This window comes from Talpa occidentalis, unplaced genomic scaffold (genome assembly GCF_014898055.3).
Source record: "Talpa occidentalis isolate TD23 unplaced genomic scaffold, MPIMG_talOcc4v2.1 talOcc4.5, whole genome shotgun sequence".
NCBI lineage: Eukaryota > Metazoa > Chordata > Mammalia > Eulipotyphla > Talpidae > Talpa > Talpa occidentalis.
Genome location: NW_023604861.1, coordinates 13191671 through 13219442, shown reverse-complemented (window position 1 = coordinate 13219442; position 27772 = coordinate 13191671). Strand labels below are relative to the sequence as shown.

The window sequence follows — 27772 nt, the reverse complement described above, 5'->3', positions numbered from 1 at the left end:
TGATGGCGGGCACCTGGAGTAGGGAGTGGGCATAAGTAGATGGGATTCACCTGGGCTGAGACTGTGCTTTTAGGGGCGGCGTCACTGGGACGCCAGCAGCAGCAGCAGAAGCCAAAAGAGAAGAAGCCCGAAGCAGAAGCAGAGAACGCCAGAGAGCCCAGATAGAGTGAAGATTTGCAGGGGGCTGGGAGGACTGCCAGCCCCCTTGCCTGCCATATGCCTGGTGAACCCCAATAAAAACCACTGCAAAAACCACTCAGGACTCTGACTCCTCCTTTACCCCGTCTGCATGGGATCAGAAAACCTGCACTGTTCCTGCCCCTACACATAGCTAACTTCCAAGTATTTACAAGCTTGGTGTCTAGAGAAGAAGACATTCATGGGGAAATTTTGTTCTTCAGATTAAATTAAACATTCTGTCATCTTTTTATCTAGTTTTTTCTTGAAGTCCCAGAATTTAAAGGCACTTTAAAAAAAAAATAAAGTACATTAGACCAAAAAAAAAAAACTACATAAAAAAATAATAAAGGCACTTTTTCAATTCTCCTTTTCAATTCACCTTTTCCCCCAATTTTCATTTATTGAGAGCTTTTTTTTAAAAAAGCCTAGTATTCATGAAATTGATGTCAAAAGGCAAATAAGCACTATTTTACAGAAGGAGAAGCTCAGCCATTGTCCTGAAATGGTTTTAAAGCAGGTGATCTGCTGAAAGTGCTGCCTTTAATATCACATGGTCACTGGAAATCCCATGACACTTCACTAAGACTTAAAATTATTCATCTCTACTTCTTGGCAAGAGTACAAGTTTGAGATTAAATTCCCTTTAAGTGGTTAAGGGATTTACAGTATCCCCAACCCTTGTGCCCCACCTGAAGCTTTTAAGTAGTTTTGGTCTCCTGCAGGCGGGGGATGTGGCCTCCAGGTGGCTGTAGATGAAGACACACCTGCCACTCACAGGCTTAGTGTGGAGCAGATCACGCTTAGCAAATGTCCTGGACCTTAGCTTTGTGGTTTCGAGTGCTTTCCTTTTGTAAACTAGAAATTGAGAAAATTTCTTTGTCACTTAAGAATCGCTTAAAGCCTTCATTTTTCTACGGTCCTTGTGAGAAAATACCCTGTGACCATGTAGTTCTTTGAGAAATGTTTTAAAGACAGTGCAGGAGAAAGCTCAGAGGGGTCCCTGTAGTCGCAGAGAGGACTTCCCTGTGATGAGGGGTAATTCTTTTGCGTCATTCTTCTCTTTTCTTTCAAACAATTGTCAACGTTACAGAAAAGTGTTCCAAAGAAATGACATAAAACAATCAGAAAATAAGGAGCGTCTCAGGTACTAGCTTTCAAAACCTGGCAAGTGCCATCAATCGGGATTTTTAATTGCGGAGAGATTTTTGCCTTTCGTGTGGTGCCCAGACCCCTCTTCCATCATTTGAGTCCAGTGTCTGTGTCCCGAGGACCTCGATTTACACGAGAAATATTTCAGTTCCAGCTGCTCTGTGTCATCTCGTCTTCCCGAGGCTCTCATGCCTGCCCTGTTTTTGCTAGATGACTGCGGTGCGCGGGGTGGCCTGGGCTCCCCCTTATTTGTGTCTTTGCTGCAGGCAGAGCCGCCACGGAGTCTGGCGCGGGAGGGGGGGGAATCCCCGCTCCACCATAGCCCCGGGGGCGTGGCCTGCCCTCGGGGCGTGGCGTGGGGCGTGGCCTGTCTCCGGGGGCGGGGCGCGGAGGGGCGGGGCCTGTCTCTGGGCGGGGCCTGTCCGCGGAGCGTGGCCCGCGGCGGGCGCGTCTCAGGTTGGCGGCTGCGAGCCGAGCCCGCGGCGACGGCGGCCGTGGCCGGAGCGGGTGCTCGTGGCCCCGTGCGGCGCCGGCGTTTCCCTCGGCGGGTCGCTCGCCCGGGCTGCAGCGGGAGGTCCGGGGCGCGCAGCGCGGCAACTCGTCGCTCCGCCGCGGGGCTCCCCGGTGCACGGCTGGTGCTCCCCGGCGCCGCGGGCGCCCCAGATCCGCGCAGCGCCCGCCGCCGGCTCGCCCCGGGGCCCCGCGCGCCAGGCTTCTCCAGCGCCCGCAGCGGGGCGCGCGGGCAGGGGCGTCCGCGGCCGGGGCCGGCCCGCGAGGATGGGCGCGCGGAGCTGGCGCGCGGGCTGCCGCTGCCTGCTGCTCCTGGCGGTGGCCGGGTCTCTCCGCAGCGAGGGCGCGCGGAGCTGCGAGGAAGTTGGGAAACTTTTCCAGGGGCGCCTGGCGGGAGCTGTCAAGGGGCTGCCGGATTCGCCGCGGCCAGGTGAGGCGAGGCTGGCGGCAGGGGTCGGAGCCGGGGCGCGGGCCGGGGCGTCCTGGCGCGGGCGCCGCGCCCCCGGGCTCCGGGGTGGCCCCTCCTGGGGCGATGACCCTCCCGGCCCTGGGGCGCTGCGGGGAGCCCGGGGAGACCTCTGGGGGGCCGGCGGGCGGGCACATCCCGGGGCCGCGCATCTGCGGGCCGTCCTGCCGGCGCCTGAGCGAGCCGAGCCCGGGCGCTGCTCCCGCGCGGGGCCGGCTCCCCGCGAGCGCGTCTGCGGGAGCCCCGGGACGGGCCGGGGGAGAGCGCGCTCTGGCCGCCGTTTAGTGCCCGGTGGGAATGTCCCCGGTGCCCCGCGGGGTGCCTCGCTTGGCTGCGTTCGCGTCTGTGGCCGGAGTTGGGGTGGCGCTCCAAGTTAGGTGCGAAAGACGCAAACCTGCCCGGCACCCCTTTGCTGGAGAAGCGGGTCTGACCCGGCAGCCCGTCGTCTCGGCCTGTCGCGCTCGGTTTCTGTGCGTCCACGCGGGCAGGACCCTTCGCTGCCGGTCTGCGCCCCGACATTCAGACCTTCTGGAGGGAACCCCAGCGACCCCTTGTCGGTGCGGGAACCCCTGGGTAGCTCCAGCGCCTGCAGGTGTGATGGCAACTGGCAGCCAAACAGCACGTTGGACTGGGGAACCACTTGACGTGATGAGACATCCCGGGAAGGAATAGACCGGCTTGCTGTGAGCCCGCCCCCCCCCAGCCTTTTGCCCCCACCTTTATCCCCCCCCACTTTTGCCCACACCTTTACCCCTGCTGCCCGCTCCACCGCGCCCATTTCCTTCGGCTGGCAGGGCTGTCCCGGTACCCGCCATCTGCGCGAATAGGTCTTAGGTGTCAAGCGCAGTAGCAGGTGCCTGGCGCCAAGGTCCAGGTGGAGCTGTGCACCTGGAGGATGAGGACGCGCGCGGACAGATGCTTTGAGGCTATTGGTTGAACAAAGAACTCGTGGAGGGTGCCTGAGTCTAAAATCCTTTCTCCGCCGAGGTTTTAGGGCGAGGAGACGGCTCTTAGCATCAGGCAGCTGCAGCTATTTTGCTTGATTGCTTTGCTGGTTGTGAACTCAGTTCTGGAGTCACCCCCGAAGCACCCCTCAGGAAAATCTGGCCCTTTGGGAGCGATGCATCCTTTTGAATCGACAAGATCGGTCTTTTAAACAAACTTGTACATGTTATTTGAACACCTCTGCCATCCTAGGTGTTTTTCTACACTACCTGAAACAACCCATTTGATCTCTCAGCTGAGGGCAGTTCTGTCCTCAATCAGGCATCCCCTGATAAGTCTGTTTTCTTATTTCGGTGCGTTGTTTTCATTAAAACAGCAGCTAGAACAAAATAGCTCACTTAGCAGCAGCTACTACCGCTGAAGTCCTGGCTTGAGGTTGTGTATTGGGGAAGCGGGTACAGTGAGGATACTCAGCTGTGGAGTCCTTGCTGGTGGGGTTAGATTGTCCCCCTAGTAGCATCATTTTGACTGATAAGTGAATGTTGATGCCCCCCCCCCACCTTATGCCTGGAACTACCCTCCCACCCCATTTTCTCAATATTTCTATTACCTGCTGGACGCAAAATGTTAACTAGAAAATATTATGTTTGTAGAATCTCCTGTGTGTCTTCTCATTTGAAGAACTTTCCAGATTATCCTTAGCTGAAGTAGCATTTCACCAGGATGTAGGAGGAAGCTGAAGCTCTCCTTCCAGAGAAGGAAATGGTTGTGTTTATGTGTGTTTTCTGTTTGATACACGTGATCCAAAAAAAGGAGGCAGAATGGCAAGCTCCCTCTTTTGGAAGACATTCTGGATTGTTTGCTCTTTGCTAGTACTTTTCTCTAGCTGTGGTTTAAGATGAAGAGGGAATCTCAGCAGCACCTACCCTGGACACATCCGTGGTGCTGGAGAACAGAAGTGCTAAATGCCTTTGATACTTGCAGGAAGAAAAAGTCATATGAAAATATTATTTTGAATTAGCATCTCCTAACAGACGGCATTCCCATATGAATTCAGTGTCTTACTTTTCTTGTCTCTGTTGTGTTGGTCATAGGTTTATTTGAACTGTTTTGTTTATTTTATTTATATAATTAAATGAAATATTAAACTGTTTCTTTTAACATTGAGGTCTTCTTCCCACTAAAGATACTCATCCTCCAATTGAGGAAACCACACATGCTTTGTAAATGCCTTTTAAATTTTTAATTTATATATGATCTATAACATCAGCTTGACTGAGTAGAGATTGGATAGCATACTTTCTAAAATTACCCTCAATCTCAGGAGAGAACATGTTCATATATGTTATGATATTTGTATAACATCTGTATATAAATTATAAGAATACATATATTATTGTTCTTTAGAATAATATAAATATATTTGACGGATATGCTTTTAGTGACTAAAGCTAATACGTTTAAATTTAATATTTGTTTTATTCAACAGTATATTCTCAGTGTTTTCTTGCATTTCTTGTCCACAAGTGGTTAATGCCTGAGATGTCTTGCTAAAATGCCATTTTAATAATATGAGAAGGAAAAAGCTTTTTACAGTTTCTTCCTACATTTGTGACTTTTACATCTTTTGAAAACTATGTTACTCAGTTTAAAATTATTGAAATGGTGAGAACAGTCATTTAAGCTGTTTCTCAGATTTCCCTCACCTTTGTTCTCTACCCTGCTCCAATTCTTTTAAGCCTATTGAGCTCCTAAGGATGTTTGGATGAGAAATGTAAAAAAGGAGAGAAGGTGTAAATGTGATTAGAATTACAGATTTCTCTGTGTTCTGATTTTATTTCCTAAGTAGTAGTCAAGGTGCCCTGTGCTCTTGTTTATTTATTTAAAAAAGAACCGTTAGTGAAAGTGTCTCTTAAAGGTCTTTTATTTTATTTATTGGGGAGGAGGGATAATGCTTTCCCATTGAAATTCTCTTCACACGTACATTGTTCACAATGCATTATTTCCCTTTTTTCCCAAGAAGATAATTCAGAAAAGAGAAGCTTGTTAAAATCCAAGACCACATTCAGATAATTTATATACCAACTAATTTTAAAAATGTGGATGTTTATTGATACAGAGTAGTTGTTGAAAGATAACTTTTTCTTGGTAGCTTTTGGCTATGTATGGGATAATAAAAATAAACTTGAAGTGGCAAAATGCAATTCTAATACTATAGTGCACTTAAGTAGTGCTCTATAGTTTTTTTTTTTTTAACTGCTTTCACTAAATCGAATTTTATAATGCCTTCAAGGACAGTGTCGTTCCATCTCACAACCAAGAGAAGTCATCTTACTTAGAACCTGGGGTTTTCAGTTTATAGACTTTGGGGTTCAGAAATTGCTTCTGCCTCCTGTAGTTTTGTGTCTTAGGTCAGCCAGCTGTCTTTGAACCTCTGTTTCCTCACCTGTAATATGAGAATTATGAGTTCTGAAATGGTTGCTGAATAGATGAAATAATGTCTGTATGTCACATAACACAATTCCAGGCACTTAGTAAATGCTCAAAAATATGGATCCTTATCCTTGCAATTTTTTATTGAGTGTCTTGATTTTGACTCAACTTGGCTTTAAGGGTGAATTTTTTACTTTTGATCACCGTATAGTAGATGTTTTTATAATTTTTTTTAAGACCCAAATGATTGCTTCAGAACTTGGGCAATCTGTTTATTATCTGAAGTGGTATTTATTAGCTGATAATAAATGAGAAAGAAATGAGGCTGACATAATGATGCCTGCAGCACCCATGGCCCCTACCCACCTGTGTGTGCTCAGGAAGAGGAGTGGCCTCCAGGGTGGTTAGGGATTCACACAATTCGATTGGAGTCACTCAATGACTATACACTAAAATTGGGACTCTTTTTTGTTTCTCATAAACTAATCCCTTTAGCTGCTTGTCTTTTACCAACTATATAGTATTCCACTGACTACTGTATCTTAAATTTAATTCTCTTGTTGAAAACATAACTATCCAATATTCACTACCATCAAGTCGTGTGGACAAGATCATAAAAGGCAAAACTGCCAAACTTTTCCTCCATTTTGCACATGATCTACAGTTAACTCTACATAAGGGTTTTCATTGTTAGCACCACTGACATTTGGGACTGGATAATTCTTTTGTAGGGTGTTTAGAAGCCTCTCTGGTCTTCACCCACTGGATGCCAGTAACATTGTCTTCCTCCCAGATAGGACAACCAAAAACATCTATAGATGTTTGCCTAGTCATCCTGGTTGAGAACCATAAGCATAAACTGTCAGCCTGTGGCTACTTAACACACACATACACACCCCACACCTCATTATGTAGTCGACTCGTTTATATGTTTGCATACTTTGGCTTAAATGTCAACTTTAGATTCCCTTCTCAAGGTTCCCTGAACTATGTCCTCCAAGACCCTCAGTTATTATTACAGTGACCCTTTTGTTTCTTTTTTGACACTTAGGATGGTACCATATTTCTTTTTCTTCTTTGTACTGTTGATCTTTCGCCACTAGATTGTGTGCATGATGAGACCAGAGAACATGTCTGATGGGCTGTTTTATGGGCATATGACCTGTGTAGTCACATAGGACCCTGCACTCAGAAGACCAGGGCTTGGTCTAATAGTCTGTGGTTACCATCTTGATGTTTGAGCAAAGGGTCCCACATTTTCATTTTTGCATCAGGTCCTACAAATTTTGTGGGCACTCTTGTTGTGTACATTATTCATTGTAGACTTTGTGGTGCCTGGAACACAGTAAGAGTTGAAATATTTGTTGAGTAATTTAGTAAGGTTTCAAGGAGCATCTTATTGCAACTTTCGAACCTCACTGATTCTTCATTTGAAATCTAAAAGTCGCTCCACGAGTAGTGAACATTTAGTATGCTGTTATCTGTAGCTTTTGTTGTATATTATATCAATGGGTTAAAGACTGAATTCTATTTTTTAACTTCTTCACTGAAGGCTGAAATTAGAAAATGATTCAGTTTTGCCATCTCCCACCCTTCTTAAGTCTGTGGAATAATTAATATGTTTATGATTTATCTGTGGAATTATTCCTGAGCCTGGAGATTTTTAACTGATACTGACTAGAGTTTAGACTCCATGCAGATCAAGTAGAGAGGGAGGCCACAGTCTTTCAGAATAAGTGACCAAAAAAATTCTGCTAACTACAAAACAGGGTAAATGTTATATGTGCTCTCTGTCTCTAAGGTATTTCCAACAACCCCAGTAGTTAAGACATTTACCTAGGCTGTAGACTCTTGTCAATAATATCTTAGGAAAAAAAAAATTGTTCTGTATGAAGTGTGATTGGTTGTTTATTTGGGATATCTTACAAGGATATTAGGAAATTTTACCTAAGTAGGATTATTAAAGTCAGTGCTAATGTGATATGCATCCTTTGATATGGATCAGGTATTAATTAACTCACATGATTCAAATACAGTCATTTTGATAACTATTGTCAAATTTAGAAGCTAGTAAACATTTCTTGTTTCATAATTTAAAATTACTTGTTACCCTTATTAATGAGTTTGAATTGCTGGTTTTCTTCCCTTGTTCTATGATAATGATATTTGGCTTTAATAATTCTGTAGGGCAGTATAATTAAGTAATATTTGCAGTTATCCTTAAAGTTCATCATCTTTTGCTTTTCTTTGTCTTATAGTTTGAAGGGATTTTAGTTCATAATTACTTCAAAACTGGTTTTGGGAGAGGGTTAGAACTGAGAAGGTTGGGTGAGTTAGATAGACTACACCAAGAGTATGCCTTCATTCATCAAATGACTGTATAAATTATTTTTGGATGTCCTTGATCATTACATAGGTATTCTGTCAATGGAGGATGTCAATATTAAATTATCTGTTCAGATTTATTTGCTTTTTGAACCACTCTCTTATTTAGTAAGGTTCTACCCAGCTACATTTGGTTCATTTTCTTTTGATCATTGAAAATGTCTGTGTTTAATGAGCTGAAACTGAAGTAGGTCAATAAAATAAAGAGATTAACAGTCTGTTCTCACCGGGCAGGAATACGTTTTACTCTGGGGGAAAAATAAGTCATTTTTGAAAAAGGTTTTTTTGATCAATTTAAAAGGTAGAGGAAGTCGGGATAACATTGAAAGAATCAAAAAGCCGAGGAAAAATACTGGATGGTCTCACTCATAGCAGGAATTTAGAAAACCTAAATAAGGGATCAGGAAAAAGACTAATTATAATAAAGTAAAAATCAAAATCAACAAAAAACTATAAACCAGAGAGACACTATGGGGGGGGGTAGGAGGAAGTAGGATCAAAACAAGGGGAGGGGGTAGGAATTGTATGGGGACTATAACCAAGGTGAAAATGCATACATTGTGTAAAAATGAAAAATGATGTAAAAATATATTAAAAAAATAAAATTAAAAAAAAAAGGCTGAGGAATCCATGAGCTGATCTTCAGGGTACTATAAAAAGATGGCCTTTTCCTCTTACAAGTTTAGGGACACAAATCAGCTTCCAATTGTAAAATAAATATTTAATAATTCATCTTTACAGATCTCTTACAGATTATTAAAAAAGGAAAATTTGGAAGCATGACAAAGCACTGACAGGTCATGGAATAAGTGAATGGGAAGAGGAGACGTTTTAACTTACAATATGTCCCAGTTTGTGGACACACGTTGTGGTGAACAACAGTGAATTTAGGTTGTAAAATAGCTTAGTCTTCACTCCATCACTTCTTAGCTCTGTGACCTGTAACAAACAACTCAACCTCTCAGGAAATGTTTTTCTCTCTTCATAGGAGTAGGGACCCAGCTCTTTCCTTTCAGGTGGTTTTGAGAACCACATGGGTTGGTGCCAAGGCAGTGATACTCTTGGCAGAAACTATCCTTCCTTCTGTTACAAATGCTCCTCTTAGATACATTAAAAAAATCCTTTATGCTGGACCAGGAGCAGGGGAAGAAATCACAGCCATCTTTTGCCTTCATATTCATAAAATACTAAGCTTCCAAATATTTTTCTCCCCATTGTTCCCCCTTAAAGTATTGATCCTGTGCTCTTGGAAACGTAGTCCATGTTTTCATTCTCAGTGAATGAAATAATGTATTATTTGCAATTTAATTCTATAATAAAATCAAATTTGTTTATTCACATGTTGTTTACGAATAATGAAGTCTTTTGCAAAATAATGTTACTGAAACCAGTTAAGATCAAGAGGGAGACTTGGAGATTTGCTGAGTGAATGTGAAAGGGGCGAATTTGACCCCAATGATGGGCTTTCTCAGATGTGTAGGAGTTAATCTGCTACTGTGTTCTGTCACCTTCCTGAACATGATAATGCTGATGGGTCTTTGTGGGTCCCCTCTACTTTTCTTTCACATGAAAGAGGAAAAGGTGAATGGAATGGCATGTGTCAGTTTCTCCTCAGACTCTGCCTGCTCTGTCCCTGGACTGTCACAGGGGGCATTCTTGCCCCACGCGGTTAGTGGTAAGCAGTGGTTGGAGAGGAACCTGGGTAAGTGGAGTGTGGCTGCTCCGTCACTTTACCAGCAAAAGTGGCAGCTGTCAGGTGACCTCGAAGTGTCTCTCTGGACCCTGATAACTGCTTCTTCCTCTTGTGGAACCTGTCTTGAATCAAAATGAATTCCGTCTTGTCTTTAATTTACCCTGTTGAACCTTCTGGGTCAAAATTAAACAGCCTAAGACTTTCGGTGATTATGAGAAAACAAGGGGTCACCTGCTGATGGGAACCGTATTGCTCAGCGTTGCAGGGTTTTGGCTGAGACTTTTGTCCATCCAGCAGAGACCGGACAATGGACTTGGGAATAGTCCGAAAGCATCACCTCAAATGACCTGACCTCAGACCATTGTCCTGCCCGGTCCTTTAAAACTCCCTTCTGCCCTGACTCAGGCAGAGCACGCGTCGGGACTGCCTTGTGGTCAGGCACCTGAATCAAGATTCCTTTCTTCTAGTAAATGCCTTTCCCAATTATATAATAGCTGGGTTATTTCTCAGTCAACACCCAGTTCCTGCCCAACAATTTTGAGCTAGGAGGTACTTCACTCTCCCCAATAGTTCACCTATACTGTGCCCTTTACAAAAATTCAGTAATCCTATTTGAGAGGACCAATCTATTTCCTTCCGGGATTCTGTCTGATAGAACTTTATATACTTTAAATATTTAAACCCAGAGTTAATTTGATTTGTAATTAAACTGTACAGAAACATAAATCTGTTGTCCAGTAAATTTACATTTAAAGAAGTTCCAGTCAGTGATGATTTTCTTACACACATTTAGTTGCCTCGTGATGATGCTTTTGGTTAATTGTTCCTCTCCCTCCCTCCCCCCGCACCCTCTTAGTGACATGCGTTGCCAGTGGCTTCCCTAGGTTTCAGTTAGAAGTATGGCTAAATTGAAGATACCCCAGAGCGACACATGAGTTTATTTTTAAAAGGGTTTTTGTGTGTGTGTGCACTACAAATTTTTAAAATTTTTTTTAAGTTTTTTTTTTAATTGCGGCAACAACATTGTGTATTATTAAAGCAACTATGTTCAGACGTCCTCAGATGTAAGTCTCCACGTCACACCCGCCATCAAAGCCCCCAACGTCTTTGACCATATACCACTGGCCCCCTCCCCACCTTGTCCTCATCGCCATTGTCCCTCTCTGTTTAGTAGCTTCAGTTCTGCAGTCATATTTCTTTGATTTACTTTGGTTACTTTTGTCAGTTCCTTCGTTTTATTTCTCGATAGTCCACATGTGAGTCAAGTCATCCAGTGTTTGTCTTTCTCCTTCTGACTTATTTCACTTACCATAATCCCCTCCAGTTTCATCGTGTGTGGTTGCAGATGGCAGGCGTTCATGGTTTTTTTTTTTTTTTTTTTTAAAGATTTATTTATTTATTCAAGCACTGGGTACAGTCAGAAGCACGGGAGGGTGAGAGGATTCACCAGAGCCAGAGCGGGGAACAGAACAGGCAGACTGACGAAGTACACTGCTGAGGGGAGCAGCGGGCACGGCAGGAGAGGTCTGTCGCGCCATGTGGGACCCTCGCTGGTGGCCGGGGATTGAACCAGCACTGCAGAGGCTGAGGGCAGCTTCGCAGCCCAGCGCTCAACCACTGCGCCACCAGGGGAGGCCTGCGTTTATCATTTTTTAATGCCTGAGAAGTATTCCATCATGTATATATACCACATCTTCTTAATCCATTCTTCTGTTGATAATGCAGTAATTTAATCCCCACCCATTTTACCAATTCACCCAATACCACGTTCTCTATATTGCTTAAAAAAAAAATGTTCCTATCATTTCTGTACCCACCACCATTGCCACCAAAAAATTTTAATCCAGTGTCTTATGTTGGTTAGATTATTTAGTCAGCCTCCATTTCCCAACCAATTCCTAATAAAACTCAAAATTTACCTTTATTTCTTGTGCTGAATTCTTCAGTGATTTCCCATTTTCTTTCTTAAAAACAAGCAAATGTGATTTTATATATAACTTCTGTATAATCAAAAAGATAAAATAAGCATCACAGTGATATAAATGGGGGGAACTCATGACAATCAAAAGGTTAGCGCCCTTAATCATAGCGAGTTCTTATAAATTGGTAACAAAAGACACTAATATTCCAAGGGAAATGAGAAAAGAACATAAAGAGGAAATCCAAATGATATAAATGTCTAATAAGGGTTTGTGAAGATGATTGAGTTCACCATTAACAGAGGAAAAACAATTTCTTAGGGATATCTCATTGTCGAAGATTAAAAGTACTGATATCTGATGCTCCCGTGATTATAGGAAATAGAGTACTCTCATGTGCAATTACTACAGAAGACTGATGAAGATTATCTTTACGTTCATGGAGAATTCTGTGGTTATCACTCAAAATTTAAATTTCGCCTAGCAATTCCAATTTATAGGAGTGTGCTCCAACAAAGTAATTGGATACATTTTAACACCCACACCCACACACATAAAATATGTTCTCTCTCAGGCCTCCCCGGTGGCACAGCTGTTGAGCGCTGGGTTGCGAAGCTGCCCGCAGCCTCTGCAGCACCGGTTCGATCCCTGGCTGCTCCCCTGCCACCGGAGGAGAGTCCCACATGGCGTGCAGACCTCTCCTGCCGCCTGCTGCTCCCCTCAGCAGTGTACCTCGGTCCTTCTGCCTGCTCTGCTCTCTGCTCTGGCTCTGGTGAATTCCCTCACCCTCCTGCGCTTCTGACTGTACCCAGTGCTTGTATAAATAAATAAAAATAAATCTTTAAATTAAAAAAAAATATGTTCTCTCTCTCTCTGTCTCTCTCTCTCTCTCTCCATGTATATGTATGGAGGTACATACAGGTGTATTAAATTATGGTTAATTTTATGGGCATTAAGCCAAGTGAGGTAAAGCTAGACTCTAACCAAAGAAGAAAAAGCTACATTGTTGAAATAAGAAAGCAAAATGTGGCCCTATTTAAAAGAACCTACTTGCTTATCATTTATGCATGTACACATTCCTAAACAAAGTGCAGAAACTCCCACTGGTAGTAGGTCATTTTGGAGAGGAGCATTAGGATAGAAAAAGCACCTAACAAATAAAAATATACTCACAAATTTCTATGACTTTTGAATTCTTTGAATGAATCCAGATTTTTAATTATACTGTGATAAGTGAAATTTATAAATTGTTTCATGCTGAAAGGAACAGTGGTGATGAAGCCTTTATAATCCTGAGTTTTGTGTCTTCAAGTCTTCAGGGGTCTTTATCCTAATAGTATCGATTTTCATGTAGCCTATTGGATCTGTCTTCATCTGGCCCGTTCAGCCTCACGTTCTCTTTCTCCCATTTGGAATGGTCAGTGCTTACTGTTGAGCTACTGTAAGAAAAAATTGTTGCTCACATTATCCCTGGGACTACTGAGGCTCTCGAAATTAACCCCAGAACCCAGGAGCAACTCTCAAGTCATTTCTGAATTAGAGTACCTCACTGTGGCCATACCTGTCCCAGACTACTGTGATAATCTATTGCTCTTTTTCCAGTTCTGTCTTCATTGGAGTCATTTTCCATGCTGCTTCACAGGTGATGTTTCTAAGCAATAAACCTGGGCGCAGTGTCCTTCTAAACTAGTTTACACTTTCAGATTTGATAGATGGATGCCTAAGTGAAATGATCTTGAGCTATAAAAGGAATGCGGAGGAAATATGTTGAGACATTTCAAGGGATATCAAAGACAAAGGAAGGCAGAGATGCAGATGAAAAGAAAATGAAAATTGGGACTAGATTTACAAATCTTTCCCAGTCTTGGGTTCCAGGGGCCCTCTTATATTAATTATCTCCCAGCTGGGAGAAGTAAAGGCCTTGGGTCAAGCATTCTGCATACTTTGCTGGGTATGCCAAGAATGCAAGGCCTGACTTCCCTTACTTGGGCCATTTCTCATTGTTGTGTTTGCAACAAGCAGCCTTGGGGGAGTGTTTCTGCTAGGAGAAAGCGCAGGATTGTATTGACTTCCTAGAAAAGTGGCAGTTCCCCTGCAGATCAGTGCGCCTCCCCTGTAATGCCACCTGACACGTGCAGGATCCATCCAGAACCCCTGTGGAGTGTGGTCACCCACTTGATGCCCGCACTGCCTGCTTGCCTGTCATGAGAGTCTCTCATCCTCTGTCAGCAGCTGAGAAGCAGTAGCATGCTAGTTTACTAACTTGCAAGTGGGAAAAACTCTCAGATTTTTTTTTTTTTTTTTTTTTTTTTGGCAACTTGGAGCAGCTTTCCCCAGCCCAGACCACACGGAGACCTGGTCTATTTCAGACACACCTCTGTTCCTTTGCTTTCCCTTCCCTTCCTTCTTGCTTGTTATCCCCTCTCTCTGAGCCATGATTCTCCTTCTCTTCTTCCTCCAAGTTTGTCTGAGCAGAGTTCAAATTTCTTTTGCTTCTTAACAACTTTGTGAGCTTAGACAAATGAAGCCATAATAAACTCACTTTCTCATTTACAAACCAGGATTTTTTTTTTTTGTAAGGAGACTATAAAGTGTCTTGTTAAAAAATCATCTAAAGATATTGCTCCAGGGCCTCCCCAGTGGCGCAGCGGTTGAGCGCTGGGTTGCGAAGCTGCCCGCAACCTTTGCGGCGCCGGTTCGATCCCCGGCTGCTCCCCGGTCACCGGAGGAGGGTCCCACATGGCGCGCAGACCTCTCCTGCCGCCCGCTGCTCCCCTCAGCAGTGTACTTCGGTCCTTCTGCCTGCTCTGCTCCCCGCTCTGGCTCTGGTGAATTCTCTCACCCTCCCGCGCTTCTGACTTTACCCAGTGCATGTATAAACAAAAAACAAACAAACAAGCAGACAAATAAATAAATGGAACATGCCTCTATTAAAAAAAAAAAAAAAAAAAAAGATATTGCTCCAGATATTCTCTGCTCCCCCCACCCCACATCTGTCCATGGAAAGGAAACCCATTCTTTCTCAGTGTTCACCGAGAACTCAGCCCACCCTTCGTTCATTGAGCTTTGTCTTGTTAATTACATTTTTTTTTACAATTGTCTTTCCCTCTAGACTGAATGTGGGGGGACAAACCTGCATTTACCCTTCTTGCTCTCCTTAATAACTATCACAGTGTCTTGTACAGAACAGGTGTTTAATCAATATTTGATGAATTCATTTGATTTATTAATCAAAATTAAGCACAGGAAATTACTTTGCTATTTAGCACAGGTGGAAGGAAGACTCAGCATCTCCAGAGTAGTCCCTTGAGGAGCGGGGACTAAGGGCCTCTTTGCACTATCGGGCCTCCACTCCCACCCACCGCAGAGAGACTTCCAGTTATTAGCCCTAAATTCGCTAGTGCTAAGAACTCTGGTTAAGTTGACCTCAAAAAGAACAACCAGCAAAACCCAAACTTGTTCTACTTATTATTTTATTCTTAGCTGTTTAATGAGTCTTCTTAGCAAAAAAGGTCTCATTAGCTTGGGAGAAATGCTGTGTCCTAAACATGTATTTGCAAGAGTCACAATGTATATTAGCATATTAGCACTCTGGGAGATACTATTCTTGAGAGAATATTTGTTTGTGATGAAGAAAACATTCATTTGCATGGGGAAAGGTTTTGTTTTACTTAACATTCCACTTTTTTTAAATACAATACCAGCCAGAGAAGCCTCTTCTTGAAAAGAAGCCTCTCTTATGGAGCCATTGGGGAAGCAGAATTGTTAGAAGTTTTGAGGGGAAGGAGGAGTCTAGTGTGATTTCCTGTGTTTTTGTAGCTTTTTGAGTGTATGGGGTGGGGGGAGGTACAGCCTTGAGGCTGCAGGGATGTGTGGAGGTGGTCCTGTGTGATGGAGAGCTGGAAATAAGCTCCAAATAGCAATGGGCAGACAGACTAGAGGAAGATTTGGTGGTCATTTGTTGGACAGAAAGGGGCAGAACTGAGAAGCATGAGTAATTGGGATTAGAAGAAGAGAATCCAGTCGTGTTCTAGCAGTGAAGGAAAGCGGAGGCTTTGGAGAGCTAGGGTGGCCGATTCCTCCTAGAGGTCCTGAGTGATCACTGGCTCTTGGATTTGACAGCTTGGAGTCGGGCCAAGGAGGTGAACACATTTACCTCCTGCGGAATTAATTCTGCAGAAAGGAAAGAAAAAAGCTCATTCTTGGCAGTGGGTGTGTGATTTGCATAGGACACACTTCACGATCGTGTGTGTAGATTAAGACAGGGCCAGGACAAGCGTGGAGGTGACTGAATGGGGCGGGAGATCTTGTTGGTATGTTACGGATTTTGGACTTCATCCCAAGAGCAATAGAAAGCAAAGGGGAACCTTGTAGCATAAGTACCATGATCAGATTTGCATTTTAAAAAGACCTTCCTTCTTAGTAGAGTATCCACTTAAAACTTCTTCCAGGTGTAGGATTAGAGAGAGTCAATAAGAGTAGGATATCTTTGTACTTATCTTACAATGGAAACTCATTACAGTATTTATCATAAGTTTTTAAACTGTATGTCCACTTGTAATCAGTCCTGAAAGACCAGAAGAGCATATTGACCTTGAATTCATGGCTGTTTGAATGGCCTTAATTATAGTATGTGTGTGGCAATTCATAGGACATATGCTTCTCACTGCACAGTTAATCTGTTCTTGCTCTGCAGATCTTCTTCTAACTACCTGTTTGTGAATTTGATAAAACTTTTAGAGGAGCTAATAATTTGAGCCAGAAGGAGTCGGGCCATTCACTGTCTCAATTAGTTATATAGATTTCTATTTTTTTTAATCTTTTTTTTTAAAAAAAGATTTATTTATTATTTGTTTATACAAGCACTGGGTTCAGTCAGAAGCGCGGGAGGGTGAGAGAATTCACCAGAGCCAGAGCGGGAAGCAGAGCAGGCAGAAGGACCTAAGTACACTGCTGAGGGGAGCAGCGGGCGGCAGGAGAGGTCTGCGCACCATGTGGGACCCTCCTCCAGTGGCTGGGGAGCAGCCGGGGATCGAACCGGTGCTGCAGAGGCTGCGGGCAGCTTCCAGCGCTCAACCGCTGCGGCACTGGGGAGGCCCTAGATTTCTATTTTATATATGTCTTTGTATCCTAGTTCTTCTAATATTAGCTTAAGTCAATGTATAGAGATTAATATAGTCTGAAAATGCAAGTGGGGAAAGCAATATGAATCCAAGGATGGGGATAATATGAAAAGTAAGAGTAGGAAAAATACTATGGAATTAGGTATAAGGTTAGGCCATAAAATACACATTGTAACAGACTAAGCATCAATATTTATGAGGTGGTTAGAAAATTTTGCTCTTAGTTTCCCATTAGTCACTACAAAGATAATATAAGTAAGTCACTACATGATTCAGAGAGGTTATCAAGGAGAAAGAGCAAGTAGTGAGCAAGAAGTTTTCTGTGGATTCTTCTAGATTAGATTATGTAAGGAAAGTTTAAGCAACTAATACAGACCCTTGTGGTGTATTTGGACTGTGGGCTCTCTGGCCAGGTAGGGACAGAGCACAGAAGAGACTCTTGCCTTGTGTTGAGATCACAACGGTGTGCCTGATAGTAAGGTGCCAGATTGAATTGAAGCTGTTACTAGTATAGAAGAAATGATCAGGTTAAAACTAGCAATGATGCTGTAAGGGAATATACCAAGTCTGCTGAGGCTGTTTCTGGTAAAAAGGAGAGAGAGATAGAGAGAAAGAGAGAGAGAAGAAAGAAAACCTGCAATTTATGAGTTTATGGAGCATGACCCACAGGAAAATGTCACTGTTAATTATTTAGTTTTCACAGTTCAAAGTAGAGATATTTAGGAGCCAAATGGCTCCTGTTGATTGACTGCTTTGTAACCTTATATATAAACTTTGGGGTTGGGTTTATGTGACAAGGAAAGATCTGGCAAGATCTGCTGTGGTGACCTCGGACTTTTTTTTTTTTTAAAGATTTATTTATTTATTTATTTATTTATTTATATAAGCATTGGGTACAGTCAGAAGCGCAGGAGGGTGAGAGAATTCACGAGAGTCAGACCGGAGAGCAGAGCAGGCAGACTGATGAAGCACACTGCTGAGGGGAGCAGCGGGTGGCACGTGGGACCCTCACCCGGTGGCCGGGGATGGAACCGGCACTGCAGAGGCTGCGGGCAGTTTCGCAACCCAGCGCTCAACCACTGCGCCACCGGGGAGGCCCCAACCTCAGACTTCTTGCTTTAAACTCTGTCTCACAATTCTTCAATCCTTAGAATTTTTAGTTAAGTTTACCCAATAGTGTGAGTTATTGAGTCTATAAGTTGCTTTTAACAATTCTTTCCTTTCCCGAGGGCGCTTTTCCTAGCTTAGTCAACTCTCATACTCGAGGGTTTCTTGTTATTCCTTTTATTCCAAAATAAAATTATAATTTTATTTTGTCAGAGAAATGATAATATGAACATTTTCTGTACTCAAGATAGGTGTCCCTTTTATCTTTGGTGAGAACATGACTGTAATCCTCATGGAATAACCCTACTCTCCTGCACCTTTTCTTTGTAAAGTTGAGAACCCAAGAAAGAGTCTCAGTGTTGGGGACTTGGGGCTTCTGTCTGCCAAGCTGTGTGTGCATTTTCTCTTTTACTTACTTACCAGTATAATCCCCTATTTATTCCTACTGTTTTTTTTTTCTTTCTGTGATCTTTTTCTGTTTCTCTTCTGAAGTTTTGTGAAATATTTTATCAGTGTGTACAGTTAAGAAAATAGTTTCTGCTCAGACTGGTACGTGAATAAATTTATGGTGCATCTTTAAGTATCTTATAATGGAGAAAATTCAAGAGTAGATGTTAGAACATAACCCTTGGTCTCACTTGATCATGCATAATTATGATGCTATCAAAAACATGTATCAATTATTACAAGTTAATACCACCTTCCATAGTCATCTGAAGGTGCCGTAGTAAACACTTTCAAGGATTTTAGAACCATCCTTCTTTCTTGCTTAGTCCATATTTGAAGTGTCTACTAATTTATTTTCTATTTATTCTGGCTTAGAAGTTTCTATAAGGCTGTAAAGAATTGCTTTCAATTATTTTGGTATGTGATGGTCCTTTTTTTGTGTTGTAACATGCCTTTTGAGATGTTTCGTTCTAATTACAAAAGAATATATTATGAAGCTATAACAAAGCTTTTTTTGTTTTTAAAGATTTATATATTTATACAAGAACCAGAGTACATGTCAGATACGTGGGAGGGTGAGAAGATTCACCAGAGACAGAGTGGGGAACAGAACAGGCAGACTGACTGAAATACACTGCTGAGGAGAGCAGTGGGCGAGACAGGAGAGGTCTGCTTGCCGTGTGGGTTGCTCCCTGGCTGGTGGGGATAGAACCGGCACTGCAGAGGTTGCAGACAGCTTTACAGTGCTACACTCAACCTCCTGCACCACCAGGGAGGCCCAATATAACAAAGCTTTCTAAGTGGAATTCAGAATGTTAACATTTTAGCTTCCTTTATTCCCTCTTCCATCCTACAAATTATGATAAAAGTGAATAAAGGAATAAAACTGGGAAATTATTTCCTTTGTTGAAAGCTTCAGGGACTATAATCAAAATACCAAAATATTTGATAAATTTCTGCATGATTGGAAAACTAGAATGGGGCAGGGAGCTAACAAGCTTATAGCTTGCTATAGTCTGTGAAGGAAAAATTACTCCCAGAATAAGAAATCATTTTGCCACCTTCAATAAGACCTTTTGTCTTAGAACTGTAGGGTCCCTTGGGTGGTGGGTGGGTGATGAGACAGTCAAACCTCTAGGGAAGTGTTAATTGCATTGATTGTTTCCTAAAATCACACCATTCCACTTGTTGGAATTCACAAAGTGTGCGCATTCTAACAAGCCTGGTGTGCTGAGTGAGACAGGACCAGGGCTAAAGTCCCCAACTAAGGCAGGAGTATCAGCTGGGGAAGGGAGCATGACCTTGGATACCATAAGAAGACAGGAAAAAAAAAATCGGAGCATCTTCCTGATGACGATCCTTCTGTATCCAGCTTGTACTCCGAGTCTCTTAGTAAGGAAATGTAACAGAAAACACTTAGCATTTCTTTCTGGGTCTGAATGTTAAGAACAAAAACATAAATTTCTCACAAGTGCAGTAATGACTGTAAATGCTCCATAAAACAGTTAACTTCTACAAGGGTTGATGTAAAAAAGGAAAAATAATTGAACTTGTAAAAGACTCAGTTTTTCAGTCTGAGAGATATAATTAAATAACTGCTAATCTCTACTCCAGGTTTCATGTTACATTTGTAAGACAAAATGTCACAGCTTGAAAAATAATCTGAGAACAAGAATCTTGAAGATTCATTGTTTTTTTTAAAAGAATGTGGTGAAATCTGTGACAGATGGACATAATAGAACCCCGATTGCTGTATTGGAAGACTGGTTTGAGAAATTCATCCTGAATTATGAAGAAAAGGTTAAAGGAATGTAAATTATGAGCAAGAGGAGAAGAAGAATGGAAGGTAGGGTCAAAAGATGATAAAAATTTCAGAATGAGAGAAAAGCAGAGAGAGAAGATCAGAAATTATGTAAGAAATATTAATGAATCAAAGACTGGAAGCATTATAGGATAATGTTTAAATTCTTGTTCTTTATGGCAGTTCCCTTTCTCTGTATCTCCCCCCAAAAATGCAAAAACGCCATTTTGAAAGGAAATTTTCACCCCCATGTTTATTGCAGCATTATTTACAATAGCCAAGCTCAGAACTAAGTGCCCGAAACAGATAGGTGGATCAAGGAGATGGGAATATATACACAATGGAATACTACTTAGTGATCAATAAATATAATATTATGCCATTTGTGGCAACATGGATGAGCTGGAGGGGATTGTGTAAGTGAGATAAGCCAGAAGGAGGAGAAGTATTGGATGGTGTCATTTATATGTGGAATACGGAGAAGCCAAGCAAAGAGTAAGTCAAAGACAAACTTTCAAACCAACCTTTGATGCCATGAAACTGAGGCATCCAGGTGGGTGTGGGAAGGTGAGGGGAAGAGGCAGGGAGAGAAAACAATGGGCTAGGAGGGGAGGGCTCTAGTTCTGTGGTGATGGGTGTGCTGTGGGGACTATCCCTGAGGGGGAGACCCTGTACCTCCAAAACACTAACAGGGATGTAAACCGATGGTGCCTCATTAGGTCAAAAGTGCTTGGGTCTTGGATCCTTGCTACCAGGCTTACTTTGGTTGTTTATTTTATTAATTTGGTGGGGGCTATTTTTTATTATTGAAAATGAATTATATATTTGTGAACTTAGATGAAGATAGGCCATTGAAACGACACATAGGTTGATGTCGTTAGAACATTCACTATAATACTGAAAGCTAGAACATACAGACTTGGGAAGGAAAATACATGTAAGATAGTAACAATTTATATATATATATATATATATATATATACAGGCTTAGAAAGCTTACTGTAAGCATATGATTCCTTTTTTTTTCTGCTTAAATTCCCACATCAGGTGAGAGACAGTAAATAAAATATTCATCTCTAGCAAATACTCGAAATAAAATGACCAATGACAGAAAGAAATCCAAACCATCATAATTATTTTGCAAGTCAGAAGATTCCCTAGCCTCGGTTCAACATAATGCTTTCTGATAATGACTCTGAATCATAAATCTGGTGTTAAATTCCTGGAGTAATGAGAAATCTGAGCTCTTGTACCATAATAGAAGCAGGGGGTAGGGGATGCACCACAATGGATTGGTTTTATGTAGAGTAGATTTCTGAGGATTTTCAGGCTCTGGGAGACCGGCAGTGGCAAATTCTATTTCAACATAGCATTGCTGAGACTGTTTGGACCAGAGTGGAGGGAATGATGGCAAGGTAGATGGTGAACTGTAGTGGTGAGGTGAGCCAGAATTCAGTGTTTTTTAAAGACACAGATTGGGAATTTCGTTAGCCTGCTGGGTAACATGTCATGACATCACAAGGGTTTAGGAGAGGCTGGAGTGTGGAATGTGGAGACTGGCTCCCTGTGTAGTTTGGGGAGATGCATTTGACTCTGTTGTTGGAATTTGGTTACTGGAATTAAGGTCTAGCACAAACTGATGCAGAATGGATTTTGGGGACTTGATTGAAACCTTGACTAAATTCATTTAATACTGGAGTATGGAAAGAGATGGTGCCTGCAGGTAGAAATAGGGTATCTCAGTTGATTCAAGGTTGACATCTAAGTATAATAATTTTAAAAGCAGGTGTTTATCGTTGAAATGCGGCGTTTAGTTATCCTGTCTATGTGAGAAGAGAAAAGCAAATAGCATTGACAACTTGCTGTATGTCAGGTACTTGCTAGGATTTTTAACCCATCATTTTATTAATAGTTAATATAGCTGGATATAATAAATAGTAAAACTTTTCTCTAAGAAATGTAACTATTTTCAAATGTTATTTACCTTTTATCTGGACTTCAGTATTTGGGTCAGCACTGTTTCAGGTGTAGAATTTACTACATAATTTGCCTGTTGCCTGGGTGAAGTAGGTATGTTAATCTTTTACACTGTTTCATTGTTAGAAAAGAATAACAGTTCTTCATTTTTCTCCTTTCTAAATTCAAAGTATTCCATAGCAGTTTGTTTATTTTAATGCTAAATATTATATAGCCCTGAAGGAACCAATGCTTATTTCAACATAAAGCTTTTTAAACCCATTTTTCATTGTACTTCATCAATTTTGAGTTTGTTTTTGAAAAAAAATTTATTCATCTCTCTAGTGTATTTAAGTCATCTAGTTTATGAGAATCTATATTTTTATTGAAGTAACATTGATTTATAATATTACATAAGTTTCAGGTATATAGCATTATAAATATACATCTGTATATGCTACAAAAAAGTTTAGTTTTCATTCGTCACCATACAATTGATCCCTTTTTCTCAATTCACTCACACCTCCCCCCTTCCCTTTGTAAGTTCATATAGACTGAGTTTTTGTTTTGTTATTTAATTCACTGTTTTACTCTTTCTTCCACATGTTAGTGTTTATCTTTCTCCATCAATGTGAGCATCTATTTTAATCCAAAAAATAGTTACTCTGGAAGACAATTTATAGATTAATACAGAATGGTCTTTTTTAATTTTTCTTGTTTGCCTTTGACAAATATTGATTAGTAGCTGGATATTGGAGGTCCTTGTCTTCAAGAAGCTCAAAATTTAGAGAAAGAAATTACAGAATAAAAGTATGATGAAATAATGTACATATTATGAATAGTGACCTGGATAGGGCTAAACAGAAATTAAAGTTGGATTGGCTAATCCTAACAGGACCTTCAGAAAAGAATAAGCTGAATATGGAACTATGAGAGAGTTTTAAATAGAGTAGAGGAAGAGAGAGGCATGGGGCATCCTAGCCTGGGGGAGAGATGGTATAAAGGCATAGAAATGATGGTATAAAGGCACAGCACTCTGTGTTTGAAGGATCCTAAGTTATTAGTGAGACTGGAGTCTTTAATGGTAGTTAAAGCAAAATTGGATATGAGGCAAAGGTCAGTGGTTCTTAAATTTTAGTGTGCAGAACTAAAACTTGTATTTTCCTTTAGAAATAAAGATATAGACATAGGCCTAGACATCCTGATTCAACCAGCTTAATCAATTTCATTTTCCTGAAGCAATTTTCTTTCTCTCCATCAATGATCTGCTGCAAAGATCTATAGACTCCCCACTTTTTTTTTGTTTTTTTGAGAAACACCTTTTTCAGGAGCAGGAACTTGCAACAATTTTAGGTTGAAATAGCACAGGCATATTTCTGTGTTAGGTTTTTTCACCCTAGCAACAGTATAAAAAAGTGATACGGAACAGTACAAGATTAAAAATACATTGTTTAGGGAACAGCCTAAAATGCTGCAGTAGATACCACAATATAAATGTGACTTAAGTTTTATTTTAAATGTGACCTTCTGCAGTTGAAACCTTCCAGGGCTGCCAGGGTAACTGTGCCATGTTAGACAAGTGGCTCCTAAGGCTCCCCCAGGAGTTGCCAATAGAAAGTCGGTAAGAAAGGAGTCTCGGGAACAAAGAAATTCAAGCATAAATATTTTCAGAGATGTTTTGAAACTGCCTTCATATCCCTTTGAGCTGAATAGGGCCAGGTGGCTGTACCGCGTCTCATAGGTGGTCAAGTATGTCCTTGGGAAGATGCATCAGAGACCGAGGCTTACTCAGATCTCGAATGTGTACTTGGAGCCATTTGAGTGGAGAATTTCATGGTTGTACTACACACAGTCTGGAAGAGGGGCCGTGGGCATACTGCATGGGTCTTGCATACTTCTCACTGCGTTAAGAGGGCCATAGCTGGACCTAGGGCAGAGACCCCTATGGCCTGGTTGTAGGAGTAGTCCATAAGAAAGTAACCAGGAGAAAGACAGGCTGTGAAACTAAATGAGCAGGAGGGAATAATGAAATAATTGAGGTACTTAAAGCTATGGGAGATGTGATGATTAGTGTTTTTTGTCAACTGACTGGACTAAAGGACGCCTAGATAGGTGACATAGAGTGTTTTCAGCAGAGATTAGCACTTCAATTGGTGGGTTAAATAAGGAAGGTGGCCCTGCCAGATGTGGGAGGTCGTCATCCAACCTGTTGAAGGAGTTGAATACCAGAGGAGGAAGGTTGCATGGCCTATTTTGTTGCCTGATTGCTTGGGCAGTGCTTGGACTGGTATTTACACCATCCATATCCGAGCTGTTCAGGTGTTTGATCTTGGACTGGAATCTATACCACTGGCTTTTCCAGGTATTCAGTTTGCAGATGGCAGATTGTGGGAATGCTTGGCCTCCATAATCATATAGGCTGGTTCCTTATAATAACTCTTACCCATACATATTTGACTCTGTGTACTATATAGATTTGTTACAGGGATTTGCCTGTTGCAGGGAAGGTTATACCTAGAAGGCTATTGTCTTCCCTTCTGATGCTAAAGTTTGATGTCCTCAAGATATTTGTTCTTTGATTTACCAAAATTTTATGTTTGCTGAGATTTCATAGGGAATTACTGCAGCGAAGTTTATTCTGCTGCTTATAAGAAACACTTTTCCTCAGACAATTGGGGCAGGGGGATGATGCTGATGAAATGATCCTCAGAGGAAAACAAAATGTATTTTACTTGGTAGGACTGAGAGATAGGGAAATGTTTGGAAAAACATTTCTTGAGGCAAATCAAATGCATTCTAGCAGGTTGGGAATTAAATTGAGGATGTCAGCTGGCTTACCTCTCCATTATTCATTTGTGGGTACATCTGCTCTGCATTTTTAGACTTTTTACTTTCACTTTAAATAAATGTAAAATTTAATGTAAAGTCTGGTTTTGTTTTTACTATGTTAGTTTAAGTAGATTGTGAGAAGTTATATGTCTTAGTTTGTGGCACATTTATTAGCAGCCTGTGCATAAACTTTCTCAATTTATTTTATGATATCCCTTTCTTATGATAACCCAGTCATCTTTTCTGTACTCCATATTCCTCTCTGCTTTCCAAAACCACTCTAATTCATTTCATTACCTGTGAGATATATTTTCTCAAAGATACCTATCTTTTAAAATATCAGTAGTGTTACCCATACATCATTCTGTTTCTTTCATTTGTCATTCAGAGGTGCCTTTAAAATTTATCCAGATTAATTATATGTATAGAAAACCCTTAAAAATTATTAGAAACGATAATTCAGTAAAGTTGCAGGTTATGCAGGTGATAAAATAAGTATGCAAACATCTTTTGTGTCTCTACACAAACAATATACCAGAAGAGAAAGAAATCAGTCCTATTTACAGCCACATCAAAAATAAAGTACCCAGGAATAAACTTTACAAAGAAGGCACAGGACCTATACAAGAAAAGCTCTTAAGACATTGTTAAAGTAAGACACAAAGATATCAAAGATTTTCCTTACCTGTGAATTGGAAAAATTAACATTGTTAAATGCCTGTATTAACCACAGCAACTTATAGATTCAGTGCAATTCCTCTCAAATTTTTAATGGCATGCTTTAAGGAAATGGAGTGAACATTAATGGAATTTATATGGAAGCACGAATTACCCCAAACAACCAAAGAAAATCCTCACAAAATAGAATAATTGTGGTAATACACTCCCAGACTTCAAACCACACTATAAAGCTGTAGTAATACAAGCAGTATGGTGTTAGAATGAAAGTAGGCAAATGGATTAATGGAATATAATTGAAAGCCCAGAAATAAACCCACACTTACATCGAGAGTTAATCTATAACAAAGGATCCAAGATTATACAATGGAGAAAGGAGGGTCTTCAACAAATGATGCTAGGAAAACTGGCTAGCCACATGCAAAAGAATGAAACTAGATCACACTCCCATACCACATACAAACGTTAATTCAAAATGGATTAAAGAGTTGTAAGTTCTGAAGCCATGAAACACATAGGAGAAAGTGTATGCAAAATACTCTATGACATTGGACTCGGATTTCTTTGGGGACTCAACTCCAAAGGCAAGGGAAACAAAAGCAAGAATGAACAATGGATACTACATCATATGAAAAGCTTCTATACATCAAAAGAAACTATCAGAAAAAAAAATTCACTGCTTGGAAAAAATTTGTATATCATACATCCAACAAGGAACTAATATCCAAGATCTGTAAAGAATTCATATATTTCAACAAGAAATGAATAACCCAACCAAAAAATGGGCAGATCTAAATGGACCCTTTTTCAAAAAAGACTTATAGATGTCCAACCAGCACATGAGTAAGTGCTCATCATCATTAACTATCAGGGAAACAAATCAAAACTACAGTGCACTATTAACTCATACCTATGAGTACGGCCCATTTTCAAAATACCAGAAAAGCAAGTGTTGGCAAGGGTATAGAGAAAAAGGAACTCTCATTCACTGTTAGTAGAAATCTAGACTGGCCCAGTCCCTATGGAAAACAGTATGGAAGTTTCTCAAGCATTAAAAATAGATCTGCGGTATGATTTAGCAGTTTCACTTCCTGGTCTCTACCCATCCAGAGAATGCAAAAATATTGGAAGGAATGTGTGCTCCCCTGTTGGTTGCAATGCTGTTTACAATAGCCAGTTTATGGAAACAACCTAAGTGCCTAAGGACGGATGAGTGGATTAGGAAGATGTGATTTGTATACATACAACAGAATCCTACTCAACCATTAAAAAGGATAAAATCTTGTGGTTTGTGACAAGATGGAACTGGAGAGGATGATGCTAAGCAAAATAAGTCAGGAGGAAGACAAATACCAGGTGATTTCACTCATGTGGAAAATAAGGAAGGAAAAGAAAGGAACAGATAAAACCGAACCAGAACACACCCTAGACATCTGTAGAACTGGTGATCACCAGTGGGGGAGAGTGGGGTATGGAGCAAAGAGGGGAGGGGGCCTGATAGACTGGAGTCAACTATGGTGGAGGATTATTGGTGTTTTGGTGGTGGGTGTGATGCGATAGCATAATTTGAAGAGCTGTAAATCCATACCCCTAACACATAGACATTTTGTAATCCAATGTTACCTTAATACAATATGTAAGTAAAATTTATCCACGTCTCCTTTAGGCTCTCTAGTACATTACTACCTTTTTTATTGAGTTAATATTGGCTTATATCATGACTTGCATTTTAGAGGTGCAGGATCTCCCCATTACCCCCTGAAGGTGCTGTCATATCACACCCATCAACAAAGTACCCACAGTCCATCCCCAAAGTCCTTTGTGCTACCTCCCCACTTGTTCTTTTTTTTTTTTAATTTTTTTTTTAATAGAGGCATGTTTTTATTTATTTGTTTGTTTGTTTTGTTTATACATGCACTGGGTACAGTCAGAAGCGCGGGAGGGTGAGAGAATTCACCAGAGCCAGAGTGGGGAGCAGAGCAGGCAGAAGGACCAAAGTACACTGCTGAGGGGAGCAGCGGGCGGCAGGAGAGGTCTGCGCGCCATGTGGGAGCCTCCTCCGGTGGCCAGGGAGCAGCCGGGGATTGAACCGGTGCCGCAGAGGCCGCGGGCAGCTTCGCAACCCAGAGCTCAACCGCTGCACCACGGGGA

At 41.4% G+C, this 27772-nt stretch overlaps 1 protein-coding gene across 4 annotated transcripts in view; it reads left to right on the top strand.

Annotated features, from left to right (window-relative positions):
• The first annotated feature begins 2101 nt into the window (after positions 1–2101).
• The window catches only part of GPC5 (glypican 5), a 1063734-nt gene continuing 1038063 nt past the window's right edge, over positions 2102–27772 (top strand). For 3 of the 4 annotated variants that reach the window (XM_054701627.1, XM_054701628.1, XM_054701629.1), the window contains exon 1: positions 2107–2269. In XM_054701627.1, the coding sequence (XP_054557602.1) occupies positions 2107–2269 (163 nt within the window). Of the gene's footprint in view, positions 2270–27772 lie in introns of all 4 variants that reach the window. The other variant, XM_037528635.2, reaches the window with a different exon arrangement.